The 15,127-nt window shown below is 38.7% G+C and overlaps 1 protein-coding gene across 1 annotated transcript in view; it reads right to left on the reverse strand.

Moving 5' to 3' along the window:
* Nucleotides 1-747: 747 nt before the first annotated feature.
* The window catches only part of LOC124619367 (autophagy-related protein 16-like), a 95,925-nt gene continuing 81,545 nt past the window's right edge, over nt 748-15,127 (reverse strand). Inside the window, exons 7-8 of the mRNA XM_047145691.1 lie at nt 13,718-13,823; nt 748-2,274 (exon numbers count right to left, since the gene is read on the reverse strand). Of these exons, the coding sequence (XP_047001647.1) occupies nt 2,243-2,274; nt 13,718-13,823 (138 nt within the window). The 3' untranslated portion in view covers nt 748-2,242. The remainder of the gene's footprint in view (nt 2,275-13,717; nt 13,824-15,127) is intronic.

Raw genomic sequence — 15,127 nt, forward strand, 5'->3', positions numbered from 1 at the left:
CATAATGTTAGATTCCTCCTCTGCTGTAACTGTCACTGCTTGAATACGGGTCTGAATTTGACCCCAATTTACTCATAACTCTTTCTCTTCCCGTCCTCACACTTTCTCTCTATAGTTTCCTTTACACGTTTTTCCTACTCTGCTGTTTAGTTTCACAATGTCATCTCTTGTTAGTTATCAGCCACTGATAATTATTCCTACCACTTCTTAATTCCTATCCTTTCAAATCTCATCTGTTTCTATAGTTTCTTCTTGCCCCACTGTCACTAAGTAATTTATTCCTCAGTTAACACTAGGACCTTTATGACTGCAGTTTTATCACTATGAAATACCGTTTAATCTTCTGCTCTATGTTCCTACGCAGTAGCACCCAAGAGTCTGAACAATATTTCTAAATTTGGAGAATAGCTGTTCATTTGCTTTTGCATGGGAACTAAACATACATTTTTTCTATCGTTATATGGTTGCAAATGAATTGAGTTTGTGTTTACACAATTAAACAAGGTTGTGTTCCATTTGATGGGCATTATAAAAAATAGTTAACATTATCATAACGTATGTTCGAACTAGCTGATGACAGTAACAATTCCACAAACAATTTCTCCCATATGGATTCAAATACAAAGGGATTCTTTCCTGTGGAAGCTAGAGACTTCAGAAGTCTACGAACATATACTCAAATACTAACAAAGAATTTACTAAAATTTACCAAGAAAAGAAAATAAATAAGTAATCAAAACAACAAAATAAAAATTACAGCTGATGCATATTTTTTCACTAATCCAATTTGAACATTTAAAAGTTAGTTTGTGACAGAATTTACTTTACATTTTAGCCAGAATTCCATTTCTATTTTGACAAAAATTATAACTCTTTACTGAAATGAACAGAATTTTTTCAGTGACTATACATTTCAGGCTCACAATTACCGGTCGAGTAACAGTTGTTAGAACAATAAATGGCCCACACAAATAAAATAATCTGTTCACTTTCACCTCTATTACATAACAATAGTATGAAATTTGTTTCAAAAATAATTACTTTGGAGTAATGGAGAAGTTAAAAGTAACATAATTTTTTGTTCTGAACGGTACAGAACATTACAATTTTTAGCAATAATGAATTCAATATGTTTGAAATAAAATGACTCAATAATGCATATTCCAAAATATAATCATATTATATGCAGGAATTACACTTGTGGGAAATTATTACTTATAATTAATTTTGACAACCACATTACAAACCTTTAGGAAATCTAATTACAATACAATAATTACACAATACTTCAGAGTTGAAAAGTGCCACAGGAAACACTCATATAAATTACCATTACAATTCTAAATTGCCGTAAAAGCTTTATTCTTAAAAATATTCATAGCTGGTACAAAAATATGTTTTCTTTGTCACGCAAACTTTTTAGTTTTTTTATGAAATACACGAACACAGTTAGTTGACACAGGAACTCCATTAGTATGTGTATTACAAAAATTTAAAAAAATACTTACAACAATAGAAAATAATTATTTTCACAACTGGAGTGATTGCATTCTGAAGTCTCTGACTGACATATGGAAGACAAAGACAATTTCGAGACAAATCACCAAACTTCCAATTGAAGAGACATGTCATGAAATGCTTTCCATTTGATTCATAATGTTCCAGTAGTACATTCCCACTACCACATAAACACAGAAAGGCAAAAGCACAGTAACATCACACACATTTACCCAAACAGCCCAACAACAAAGTTCATGAACAAACAGTATTTTTGATAAACATAACTAATACCACATTTCAATTAAGAAAAAAACTTTGCTTTATTTACACACAAGAGGACATGTTAAATACACTAAGCAGCCTAATTATAGCGTGAGTGATCTAATTTTTATGTCATGTATTTGCCGAGAGGAAAGTGCTCAGCTTTTAAGTCTCTCAAGCTTTGTAAATTAGAAATAAATAAATAAATAAATAGTAAAAAAAAAGTTCTCCTCAGCAGTGTCATTTCTTTTTGCAACAGATTACAGGCTTACAAACTACCTGATAACCAATAACCGAACATACAAAATTTATATTAATAAATGTGATATTCAATATCAGTCAAACTTCTGGTACATGAATCCTTTCTTCCACATCCCACATATAGTAAAATTAATTTCTCTTTCTATAGGAAAAATTATATGCAAAAACTTAGACCCACAGATGACCAGACATGTATATGTGCGATGAAAGTGAACAGATATTATAACTCCTGTTCTCGAACAGTTGATGAGCCTGAAAGAATACAGTTTAAACTCAGTTCATAAAAAGTATCAGCAGCAAAAGTAATACAAATATAAAGTTAAAGACATATAACCACAGGAAAAATCTTCTAAATATTTCCTGTTTGTTGAAAAGTAATAATCTAATTTCAAATCAAAATCATAAAAAAGTGTTAACTGTATAAGATAGGAGACAAAATTACATAAAATGAATGAAGGATACAATGTGAAGGAGTTGAAGTGAAGGAAAAAAATTTCCGAATCTTAAACTGGGAGACTGAGTAGGTATACTTCAATAACTGAAAACAAACAGCAGCAAAAATGATTCCCTTTTCTCTGACATTATGTTTTCCTCCCTTTAATCATCCCTCTCCATTTTTTATATTACTTACTTCTCTCAGCTCCCTCCCTATATTTTTATTTCCCTTTGCACTGAGTAGTTTTTCTTAAAGTATGTCCCATCTTTGATCAACTAACAGCTGGCCTTTCATTATCAGGAAGGTAGATTAGAGTTTAATATCACATTGACAAGCAGGTCATTCCAGATGAAGCATTAGCTCAATAAGAGGAGAATGGGGAAGGAAATCAGTCATGCCTTTTCAAAGGAACCATTTGCCTCAAGCAGTTTAGCGAAATCACAGGAAACCTACATCAGGATAGTTGGAAGGGATTTGAAATGTCATTCTCCTCTCGCCAATCTCAGTCTCTCATTATGAAATCCTACTTTTAACATATAATTAAAATTTAACATTTACTTGTACCTATTGTCCCATCTAATTTGGGAGGTAAACGGATTTTTTTACTCACCTCCTGCATATACAATTCATATCTTTTCTCTGTATTTCCTATCTTTCCTCTTCTCCTTAAGAGTAAATTGTTTTGAACTTCTGAAAGCTTAAGCTTCAGTCCTGTTTATTAACTTGTGTGGATGCGAGTCTTGCTTAAGGTGCTTGTAAGTAGAAACCCTCCCTTGCTTAAAACATTTCACACAAAATGTCATGCTAATACCTGGATGAGATCGTGTGATGGAAGAACTGCTATGTATCTTCTCTAAGAGGCAGAGCATAAACTTGAAAAGGACTACTGTATTGCAGATTTCCTAAAAATATTAATTACACTGTTGGGGCAGATTTTACAGGCATTGCAAATATGTGGTAAATTTAGAAATAGACTACAGGAGGGAACTAAATTAACATGTATCATTTTATATAATTACATGAGGGCAATCGAAATTTGTAACATTCCCAGATTACCCTCAGTCTGACGTTAAACTGACCATAGCAGACCACACTGGATGCAACATAACAAGTCAAACGGAAAGCAAGCCAGCACAATAGTAACCGAAGTACTGTATGAACATGGATCCAAGCATCCCGAGTCATGTTTCCCTCAGTTTCCTTAAATCACTCTAGAAACAAGTAAGAACGGGTAATGGTTCATTACATACTCTCATCTCTAAAGACCACTTTGTCAAAATTATTACAAATCAAACAAAAAATGGATACCCTGGATACCTAACAAGAATGCATTATATGTAAAACTGAAACAGCAAATGTATAATATAAGTGTGTATCTTGAAGTTTTCCCGGCGTATTGATTGGTCCATCATATTTCGGGCTTGCAGCCGGATCACGTTGACATCTTGGCACGATATTTCGGCTAACAAACATGCAGCCATCTTCAGGATGGCCAAACTACTCGCACAGTACGGGAAAGATGCGTGGAGCATGAGCGCCACACATGTTTACTACAGCCCAACAAATCAGCCATAGCAGAACACTGTATTTCGAGGGGACACTCCATGGATTATTGTGGAACAAAAATTTTAGCGACAACTAGATCTTTTTGGGAATCCATTATCAAGGAGTCCGTGGAGATATGATTGGCAAAAGATCTTATTAATCAAGACGGCGGCTTTCAAATGGATAAAGCATGGGATCCTGTAATTTCTTTAATCGCTTCACAGAGACATGGGTCTGCATCTAGTGCGACGGCTGACGAAAATTGATTTTATACTTTCGACTACCGCGCCTCAGCTGCGCGAAGGCACTTTACGACCGATAGCGCAAATGTAGGTACACCACTACGCATTCGCGGCGCCTTCTCCACTGCGCAGGCACCGCCGCGCCAATTTTCGGTATATATAGAACGACGCACACCAGTAATCTTCAGTCTCATACTCACCTGAAGATGGCTGCATGTTTGTTAGCCGAAATATCGTGCCAAGATGTCAACGTGATCCGGCTGCAAGCCCGAAATACAATATAAGTGTTTCTATGTTTTGTGCAATTTTTAATTTATTTTGAACCTGTAATGTTAAAATGACTATGCTCAGCATTACGAGAATTAATTCATTCACAAAATTTGATGAGTGTGGCTAAACATACTGCTAACAGTTCCTTGCATTGTTTTATGACCACAACTCGTACACTTACTGCACTCTGTACACGTCAACAAAGTGCAGGGGAGGGGAGGGATGGGGAGGGGAGGGGAGGGGAGGGGAGGGGAGGAGAAGGGGGTTAGGGGAGGGGGGGGAGGGGAGGGGAGGGGAGGGGGAGGTACAGGGGGAGGGTTGGTTGATCGACTGATTTGGAGGAAGGGACCAAAGACAAAGGTCATCAGTCCCATCGGATTGGGGAAGGAAGTCGGCTGTGCCCTGTCAAAGGAACCATACCAGCACCTGCCTGAAATACTTTAGGAAAATCACGGAAAATCTAGATCAGGATGGCCGGATGTAGGTTTTAACCATCATCCTCCCGAATGCGAGTCCAGCGTGCTAACCACTGTGCTACTTTGCTCGGTCACGGGGGAGGGACAGGGGGAGAAAGAGAGGAGGAGAATACTAGTTTTGTATTTGTTTATGTAGAGGTGGTACAAGCCACCACTTAACATGCACCGTAGAGTGAATATTGTATATGCATCATCATGAATATAGCTTTGTAAGTCACAAAAGACTTTCCACAACTTCTTACTGACAAAAACAGAAAGGCTCTATGACAGTTGAACTTGGAGCATCTGAAATGGTTTCCTCCTTCACTGAATGACATGTTACTATGATAACAATGACGTATCATTTGAGGAAGACACAATGCAAGAGATTGGGTAGTTTATAGCAGAACATGACACATACAATTTTCAGATCATAATTTTTTGGAGTTGCCAACAGTTTTGATTTCTTTCGAGAATAATTTCATCAGTTCATGGTCATATATTACAATGACCACATTTAAACAAGAAAGCCAAAATTATTTAAATGAATTGCATTCTGAGTTTTCTCACACAGAATGTTAGATGATAACTGTAGCAGAATCTAGAGACTGAAAATTGTATCTACTACACCACAAACAATAATTAAGATATTAGCTGGATTTCACACAATAGTGAAGCTGTGGCATACAAAACTGCTTGTTCCAGTTTGAAGAGAAACAGTTTGCATGCTATGCTGTGAAGGACAGATGCATTCAACAATACCATGTACCAGTTGGTGCAGAGAGAAAATTGTTATCAAGGGCAAACAGAAACAAAATTTTCAACTTTACATTACTAGTCTATTACCCCGTGACATCACAGTAAGAGATTAGGAGCCTTCCGAATGTCAGACGCAAAATATGCATGCACAAAGATAGTGTGCACTATTTAATCCTTATTACAAAAACATATTACTTTAGAAATTAATTTTTTTCGCTAAGGGTCCTAACTCTCCCAGTTTTACATGCTTGTCTACCAGTGAGTCATACTGAACATCAAAAGATAAAAAAAATCTACTCACCAGGCAGCAGCAGAATACACGCATAAAAGACAGTTGTAATCGGCAAGTTTTCCGAGCCAGTGCTGCCTTCTTCAGGCAGAAGGGGTGAAGGGAAAAGAAAAAGGGTGAAGGAATAGGATTGGAGAGGTCTAGGAAAAGGGTTAGATTTCAAAAAAGTTGCCCATAACCGTGGGTTGGGGGAGACTTACCACACGTGTCCCAAAATCTACCCCTTTTCCTAGACCTCTCCTGTCCTTTTCCTTCAACCCTCTTCCTTCCCCTTCAGCCCTTCTACCTGAGAAAGGAGGCACTGGCTCCGAAAGCTTGCCAATTACAACCGTCTTATGTGTGTGTTCTGCCACTGCTTGGTGAGTAGCTTTTTCATTTATCCATTTATACTATTTTGTCAGCAATTGTTTGTTTTCATTGAACATCAAAACAGATGCTTACACAGGGGTGCCACAAGTTTCCCCAAGTGAAATTCCCTGATTTCCAGACAAGTTTTAGCATTTTTCCCTGACAAAAAAATGGCTCTGAGCACTATGGGACTTAACATCTATGGTCATCAGTCCCCTAGAACTTAGAACTACTTAAACCTAACTAACCTAAGAACATCACACACATCCATCCCCGAGGCAGGATTCGAACCTGCGACCATAGCAGTCCCGCGGTTCCGGACTGAGCGCCTAGAACCGCTAGACCACCGCGGCCAGCTTTTTCCCTGACAAATTTTGTCATCTCAAGGGTAGTGAAATGTTTTTAGACGGAGAAAACAAGCCAAATGGTATGTGTGTTTCATTAAAACCACTGATGTTATTTTATTTCAATAAAACTAAATACATTTGGTGACAAAAATATGCTTTTTGTTAGAGTCACAAGACAGATTTAAAATACCTTCACTGATTTCATAAATAACCTCAGAAAAAAGTAAGCCTCTTGAAAGAAGTGTATAAGGCAGGGAAGAGTTGTGTAAACCAGCACTATAGGCGACCGCCAATAAAATGTTGCTTCTGATTTGTTCGTTATTGTTGGTTATTACCCTCTGTGTTATGTCTATTATTTTACAGGTATTGTGTGCTTTTTCTTTCAAGAAATACCTGAGTACATAGCGTACAAACTGCCAACGACTGCCAGTTTTCTTCTTATTGTCCATACTTTGTAATGTATAAACTACTTTCAAAGTTCCAAAATGCACTAGTATACGTAAAATGTCTATAAAACACCACACTGTACAATGTACCTGCGGTGTGAGAGTTACAATTCCAAACGAACAGTTTGTTTACTTTTTGCCATCTGTCTCATTTTCATTTGAGTGCCACTTATATATTAGAAATGATTAAAGCTGGAGATGATCCATTCAAAAGCAGGTTGCAAATTGTTAACAGAATAATATTCTCCCAAAATTGGAACGATGTTGTAATTACTCTATACGAAAAAAAGGAAATTGGAAGAAAGAAAGAACTACAGACCTATTAGTTTCCTTTTCATAATATACTAGACATACATTGAAATTACCACAAAACAGATAGAAAAAAAATGATTTTAAATAGGCAAAAAAAAAAAAAAATAAATAAATAAATAAATAAATTAGAGAGTTCGCTGACGAAGTGACTATAGCACAATTAACCTATGGCAGATCATGAACAAATGGAGCAACGAGCAAGATTTACTGCTTTGCCTGGGTTTCATTTATTTTGAGAAAGCTGTTGAATTAGTTAGTTTCACCCAGAGAAACAAGGCATTGACTCTGCAGTATCACATGTCAATACCACCTCACAGGTGTTGTTATGTCGGTAATGGAATTCTAAGTTTCTGTTCAATGCCAATAACAGTCTCGCAGGATCTGGCAGACCTAACAGCATGGGTCCACTGAGCCACACCTCCAGCATCCCTGTACTTCCAGCCCTCTCTGCTGCTGCAATACAGAACAGTTGGCAGCAGCTGCTCAGCCAACTCGTGCTTCGAGCCACCTCGCTACAGGACAATGCCTTGTCCCATTGTTGCTGCTATTATACGAGCTTGACTCTATTTCTTGTGGCATCGTTTGCAATGAGTCTCGTACATTTGGAGAAATAAAAGCTAAGTAAATCTTCTGTTTGCTGTGTTACTTGTTCACCAAACATTTTCGCTCCTGTCCAGCATTCCTACAATGACAGTTGCCACACCACTCTGTAGCCCACCTCCCCTTACCATGGACTACAAAGTCATACACAACATCTGACAATGAGTCATTGAAGCTATGTGTGACAGTTAAATATAGTTACTTTCTTGCTGCCCTGCCTTTTTTTTTCTTCTCGATTCACTGTCTTCTGAGTATGCAGTGTTTGCCTTGCTTGTGCACTTTATGATCTAGGTTCTGTGCTCGCTGCTTTTGCAACCTTTTCTTGCCTTCTCTGTGCTATTTTTGCTTTTTGCTGTTGGTCTTTGGGCATTGCTTAGTAAATAATGGCTACAACACTGCAATTGCTTGCTGCATCACCTGCAGTTGATCTAACTCAGTTTATTCAGCTTCAGAGTTAACAAATGCTGCAACTGCTTGAAGTGATTCATCACTTCAGGATGGTGCAGATGACTTCACACAGATGCCGAACACAATGGCAGTGCCACCGCCTATGTACATGTGCCACCACTTCATGAATTTGATGAGGCAAATTACGACTTGACAGAGTACCTCGCAAACTTCACACAGATCACAGCACATCACATACAAGATACTGACATTCTTGTTTCTGAACCACTGGGGGATTGACTATTTATACATTTTGTGCCAAACTATTTCCCACGCCATGCCCTGAGTTGGTAGACTATGAGGAACTACTGCAGGCACTTATGAAGCATTATGAGGACAAGGTTCATGTGGCAGCTGCCTGTTACAAATTCTATAGGCTACATAAGCAACAAGGATAGACATACCATCAGTGTGTGACTTTACTGCCTGGCCTTATTAGACAGTGTAGATTCAAATGTGACTGCGGCCAATATTACAGTGATCATAAGGCTCGCAACGTCATCAGGCACAATGTATTGACTCTCGAATTAGGGAACAGATCCTTAAATAACGATACTACTTCTTGCATCACGCTTTACAGACACTTGACTGTCAAGATTCCTGCGAAAGTGCAGCAGACAGTTTTGAGGTGGTGCCTGTTTATCCTGTAGATAGCCACAACAAGCAGGCCTCACAACAGTCTCGCTAACCGCAGCAACAGCCACAGCCCTCATGTAACAACGTGTCGCGACCAGTACATGTGTGAAGTCGTGTCCTCACCATAATACAGTACATGGATGCCAATTTTGCCCCCTTACGTGAAGCAACCCCCACCCCTTTCTTTTTTTTTTTTTTTTTTTTTTTTGCAGCAAAGAAGGACATGTACAGTCTGTGTGTTTACAGAAGTGTAAGGCACCCTTGTTTGCTACTCCTTCGTGCAAGTCCAAGTCACAAACACCGTGTCGTGTGTTTTCAAAGTCCCACAGTTTCATTAGTGGAAAACAAGTGTCATAGCCATTCAGGAAAGGTTCCCAATTCATTTTCAGTGCTATGTGAAGATGACAAACTTTTTGTGTCTCTCACTACCACTGGACAATCAGTCCATTTGCAACTTGACACTGGCACTTCAGGACTTTGCTCAACTGAAGCAATAATGAATTCTTGGCAAACCTCAGTTGTGCACATTGCGCCATACGCTGAAAACATATAACAGTGAAGATATTCCTGTAGTAGGCGCTTGTAGCCTTCCTGCAACTTTACGAAATTTGACAAAGACAGTGACATTTACAGTGCTTTCTTCCTGACATGGTGCTAATATTTTTGGTCTTGACTCTTTCAATTTGTTTGAATTAAGCATTCAGGACAATGTAACTTCTGTTTCTGCCTTTGATCCTCGGGGGACTGTTGCTAAGTTGTGTGCAGAATTTCAGGACTTGTTTTCTGAGGGTTTAGGCAAAGCCAATACTTTTGTTGCCCATGTCACAATGAAGGACAATGCACAGCCACATTTTGTTAGAGGTCATCCTGTACCCAAAGCTTTCCAAGAACAAGTGTCTCAGGAACTTCCTACAAGACTGTGGGGTCATATTACTGCCAGTCAATGGGCATCCCCACTTGTTAATGTAAAGAAGCCATCCAACAGACTCTGGCTGTGCTCCAATTTTAAGTAAACTATGAATCCTCAATCACTGACAGTTATCACTTGCCATGTACAAAAGAACTGATGGATAAATTGGGTGCTGGCCATTACTTTTCCAAAACTAATTTGCACAACACTTACTTACAAATATATCTGGGTGAGCAGTTACAAGAAGTCTTGGTCATTAACACTCAATCTCTTCAAATTTTTGAGACCACCATTCAGCAGTGCCTCTGCACCAGATATATGTCACCACTTTCTGGAGCAACTGACTGCGAAAGTTCCTGTTTGCTTGAATGGCACTGTCGTCTCAGGTTGCACTCTTGAAGAATGCATAAGTAATCTTTGCATTCTGTTTCAAGTGTTGTCTAAAGCTAATCTCAAATGTGTGTGTCTTTACAAACTGAAGTACTTAAGATACGTCATTAATAGCCAGTGTGTTCACCAACTGCAATCACATTTGCCCTATCTGTGACTTTCCATCCCCACACAGTGTGCAGGAACTGCAATCTGTGTTAGGGAATCTCACATACTACATCCTATTTATTCCTAATGCCATTCAAATTGTGGCTCCCTTGCATTGCCTGTGCAGGAAGAATGTTTGGTCGCTGGAGTGCTGGTCTGCTTTCCAGACGTTGAAAGATACTTTGCTTAGTGATCATTTGATCCTGCCAAACCTGTGGTCTTGACTGTGGATGCTTCCTATTACAGCATCAGTGCAGTTTTGTTGTATAAATTTGGTATTGTTGACAGTCCCACTGTCTTTGCTTCAACATCGTTGAACAAAGCTCAATGTAATTATTCGCAAATTGAAAAGTGTCCCTCCCCATTGTTCATGCTGCGACTTAAATTTCACCATAATCAAATCCATCCATGTTAACCGTGTGATCCTAATGCATGCATTGCGCTTTCAGATTTCATGCCTATCTGGATGCAGCAGTCCTCACTGCCTCCAGCTCCCATGGATCCCGCATCATCGGTGTTAGTCCCAGAATGGATGGAAGTCAATGCCCTATCACGGTCATCACTGTCTCGACAGCAACTACCGTCTGGGGTGCGCCCCCCCCCCCCCCCCCCTTTCTGGTGGCTGGCCCACGTGCCACCTCGTGTCCCTCTGCAGTCGTCAAGATGCCTCCATCTTCATTTGCTGGTCTACCACTAGATGTGGGTGCATACCCTCTGCCTGGTTTTTCAGAACGTTCCTGGGCAGTCTCAGGGTGTATGGCAGGGCGCAGATGGGAGCTCGACACCAGCCCCAGTTTCGACTCCCATCTCCTCATTGCCAGTTGCATCCGGCCCTGTCCCCATTGTCATCTGCTCGTCTACACTACACAATAATGATGAGGAGATTTGAGGGGACGGATGTGGTACCATGTATTGATACCACCCCACAGGCAAGTTTCTGTACAACACTAATAGCAATCACACAGGGTCTAACAGATAACAGACTCAATGGCACACGTCCGCTGACCCACACCTCCAGCAGCACCGTATTTTGAGTGACCTCTGTCACTGCAATATAGGATGGTTGGCAGCATTTACTCATTGCACTCACACTTGGAGTCAACTCACTACGAGATGCCATGCAGACAAAGCTACAACCTCATCGCTGCTGCTATTGTACGTGCTGGACTCTATGTCTTGTTGCATCATCTGTAACGAGTCTCATACATTTGGAGAAACACAAGTTAAGTAGATCTTCTGTTCCCTGTGTTACTTGTTCACTAGTCATTTCTGGTCCTGGCCCGCTTCCCTGCGATGACAGTTGCCACACCACTCTGCTCACCTCTCCTTCTGTACAAAGTTGTACACAACATATTCAGTCTATGTGAATATAGTGGAACCTCACTTCACGAGCACCTCCCATAAAGGGCAATTCACATAACAAGCAAAATAAATTGTAAAAAATGACTCATTAATTAGCGATGTTCTGCATAACAAGTTGTGATGATTTAGCGTGACATCCATTTGTGTGCAACCGGGGAAACATAACATTCAACAATATGAACACCTTTCATTGTCGGCAGTGGCATACGAACAATGTATTTAGTATGTACTGCAGTCTGGGTTTAGCACTCTTTCTGCTACCATCTTAGTGCAGCATGTGATCACACTTTTTTCTAAGATTGTGTTCACACAGTGTTTTTTTGTGTGTCAATTACCTTTGTAGAAATGTCCCGGTAATGGCAAATCAGTAATCTTCTGGTGCAATAAAAGAAATGTTGAAAGCATGGGAATTTGTTGCATTGTGCATTGAAAATAAATACCCCAATAAAGCAGTGGCTACATGTGCTATAAATTTATTAGATCATAATTCTATGTCACATTTTTGCCAAGTGTTGAAGCATCGTCAGAAACAAATTTCTATAGAAAGCTTCCTAGTAAAAAAGAATTAGTTATGTATCATGAATAATAAAGTACATAATACATAATGTATAATTTTTTAAATAAATGTCAGAAATAAGACAAAACTTTTAGTACTTTTTCTACATGGAACGCATTACTGTATTTTACATTAATTTATATTGAATAAACTGTTTCGCTTAATGAGTGTTTCACACTATGAGTAAGATTCTAGAACAAATCATGTTCGCTATGCGAAATTCCACTGTATACTGAAGCTATAGTCATCAATACTGAAGCTTTCATTGGGCTTTATCAGGATAATGAAAAATACAGAACTGAAATAGGAATGGCATACAGTGACTCAGTGTCACCAAAACTAATAAACAGTTTTAAAGGGAGTCTTTAATTGGGGAAAAAAGGAGGAATGTGATAATGAAACAACTTTCATTAGACTGATTACTTTGTACTGTTTGCATTTAATGCACATTAACTTCACCAAGCAATGTAAGAACGTAATAGATCAAGAGTTTGAAAGTAGGCTTGAAAATTAGTTAAGTAAGTTGATCAGTTTTTACATGTAATGCAACTGAAGGCAACAAACATATGGACAGCAAAAGAAATGAACAGAATAGTGAAAATGGCCTGCATTTCTTTTAGTAAACTAATCAGAACTTCTTGTGTGTCTGAAATGGAAATTTTGCATCGTGTATTAGCAGTGTTGACTTATGGCAGTAAGGTATGGACCTTGTAATGACAAAACCTTCCAAAACTTGAGAGTGAGAGATGGATATTGGTAATTACTAAGAGACTGAGAAATGGACCAGGAAAGAGACCAGATGAAATATGTAATAAGGACTGCATTGAAAATGAAGAGGAGGAGGACAGAACACATAGACAAGAAAATGTATGGCAGATGGACTAGAGAACATGTTTATTGGATTTAAAAAAGCAAAAAAGAAAGAAAGATGATACGCTAAAGGAACGTGGGCAGGTGACACTAGAGAACATGCAGGAACAACATGGATATATACATGGATACATATATCTGAAAACCATGATGCATGGAAAAATCTAGTGGAGGTCTTTATCCAGCAAGTGAATGTCAAATGGACGAGATGAGATACAGATGGCATTTTAAACATCAAAGTTAGTATTTCCATTAAAATTACCCACAAGTTTTTTTTCCCCAAATCTCTAAATCATAAAGTCTGAAATCAACTGGGCAGTTCACACACCTTTGGATACATCCCAGAGCTTTACTTTGCGGTCTGCTCCACCAGTTGCAACAATTCTGTCAACAGGACTCCATTTTACTGCGTGGACCTCTCCTTCATGAGCATCCTATTTGAAAAAAATACACATGGAGATAAGTCAGTGAGTCAACCTGCTACAAATAATTTATACAATAAAGGAAAATCTTTATCAGGGATGTTCATCTTCACATCATAATTTATAACATTAATTTATTAACTCAAAAAATATTAGTCTGAATAACTTACATTATTAGGTGTGTTTTCTTATTTATATTTCTATCACTTAGGAAATTTTGATGAATAACAGGAGTGGTGGATAAAAGCAAGCTATTATGACTCCATATGCCCTTTCCTCAAATGATGTACTGTAAAGTATGGATGAAAGACAAAGGCAGATTCCATATTTCTACATTTAGAGAAAGCATTTTACATGGTCCGCAACTGCAAACTGTTAATGAAAGTACAAGCATATGGAATAGATCCCAGACATGAGAGTGGCTCTAAGACTTTTTAAATAATAGAACCCAGTATGTTGTCCCTGACGGCGAACATTCATCAGAGAAAAGGGTACTGTCAGGATTCCCCCAGGGAAGTGTGATGAAACTGTTGTTATTTTTTACAGACATAAATGATCTGGCAGACAGGGTGAGTAGCAATCTGTGGCTATGCGATGATTATGCTGTAGTGTACGGTTTGTTGGGAGAATTAACGGAAAGGGTGGCTCACCTGTAAAAGGGACTGCGTATGTGAGGCTAGTGCGACATGTTATTGAGTACTGATCGAGTGTTTGGGATTAATTCCAGGTCAGATTAAAAATGACATTGAAGGATTTCAAAGGCGGGCTGCTCAATTTGTTGCCAGTAGGTTCAGACAAAAACCAAACCGGCATCTGGCACTTGAAGCTGACTGCAACTGCAGAATCATTCTATTGCCGCCAATGTACATTTTGGATAAGGGCCACAAAGGTAAGATGTAAGAAATTAGGCCTCATATGAAGGCATGTAGACAGTCATTTTTTCCCCTCACTGTTTGTGTGTGGAACAGGAAAGGAAATGACTAGTAGGGATACAGGGTACCCTCCGCCTCACACTGTATGGTGGCTTGCATGGTATGTATGTAGATGTAGATGTGTATTACTAAGCGATTATCCTGTGGCAGGGAACCCAGACCCAATTGCAAGTTGCCAATCAAAAGACTTTCAACGTCAACAAAAAACCGACATTCAATATTTCATATAGACAGTAACTGAATTTAAAAAATTAAATTGGTGACATAATTTATGAATTAAGAGGTATAAACCTATGTGCAAGACAAGTATTACATTTATAAATTGTGTATACAATTTGGGGCAGACTAATTCACCACATGCAAATACTCTCCAGTATTTCAAAA

The sequence above is a fragment of the Schistocerca americana genome, chromosome 6 (assembly GCF_021461395.2).
Source record: "Schistocerca americana isolate TAMUIC-IGC-003095 chromosome 6, iqSchAmer2.1, whole genome shotgun sequence".
NCBI classification, from domain to species: domain Eukaryota; kingdom Metazoa; phylum Arthropoda; class Insecta; order Orthoptera; family Acrididae; genus Schistocerca; species Schistocerca americana.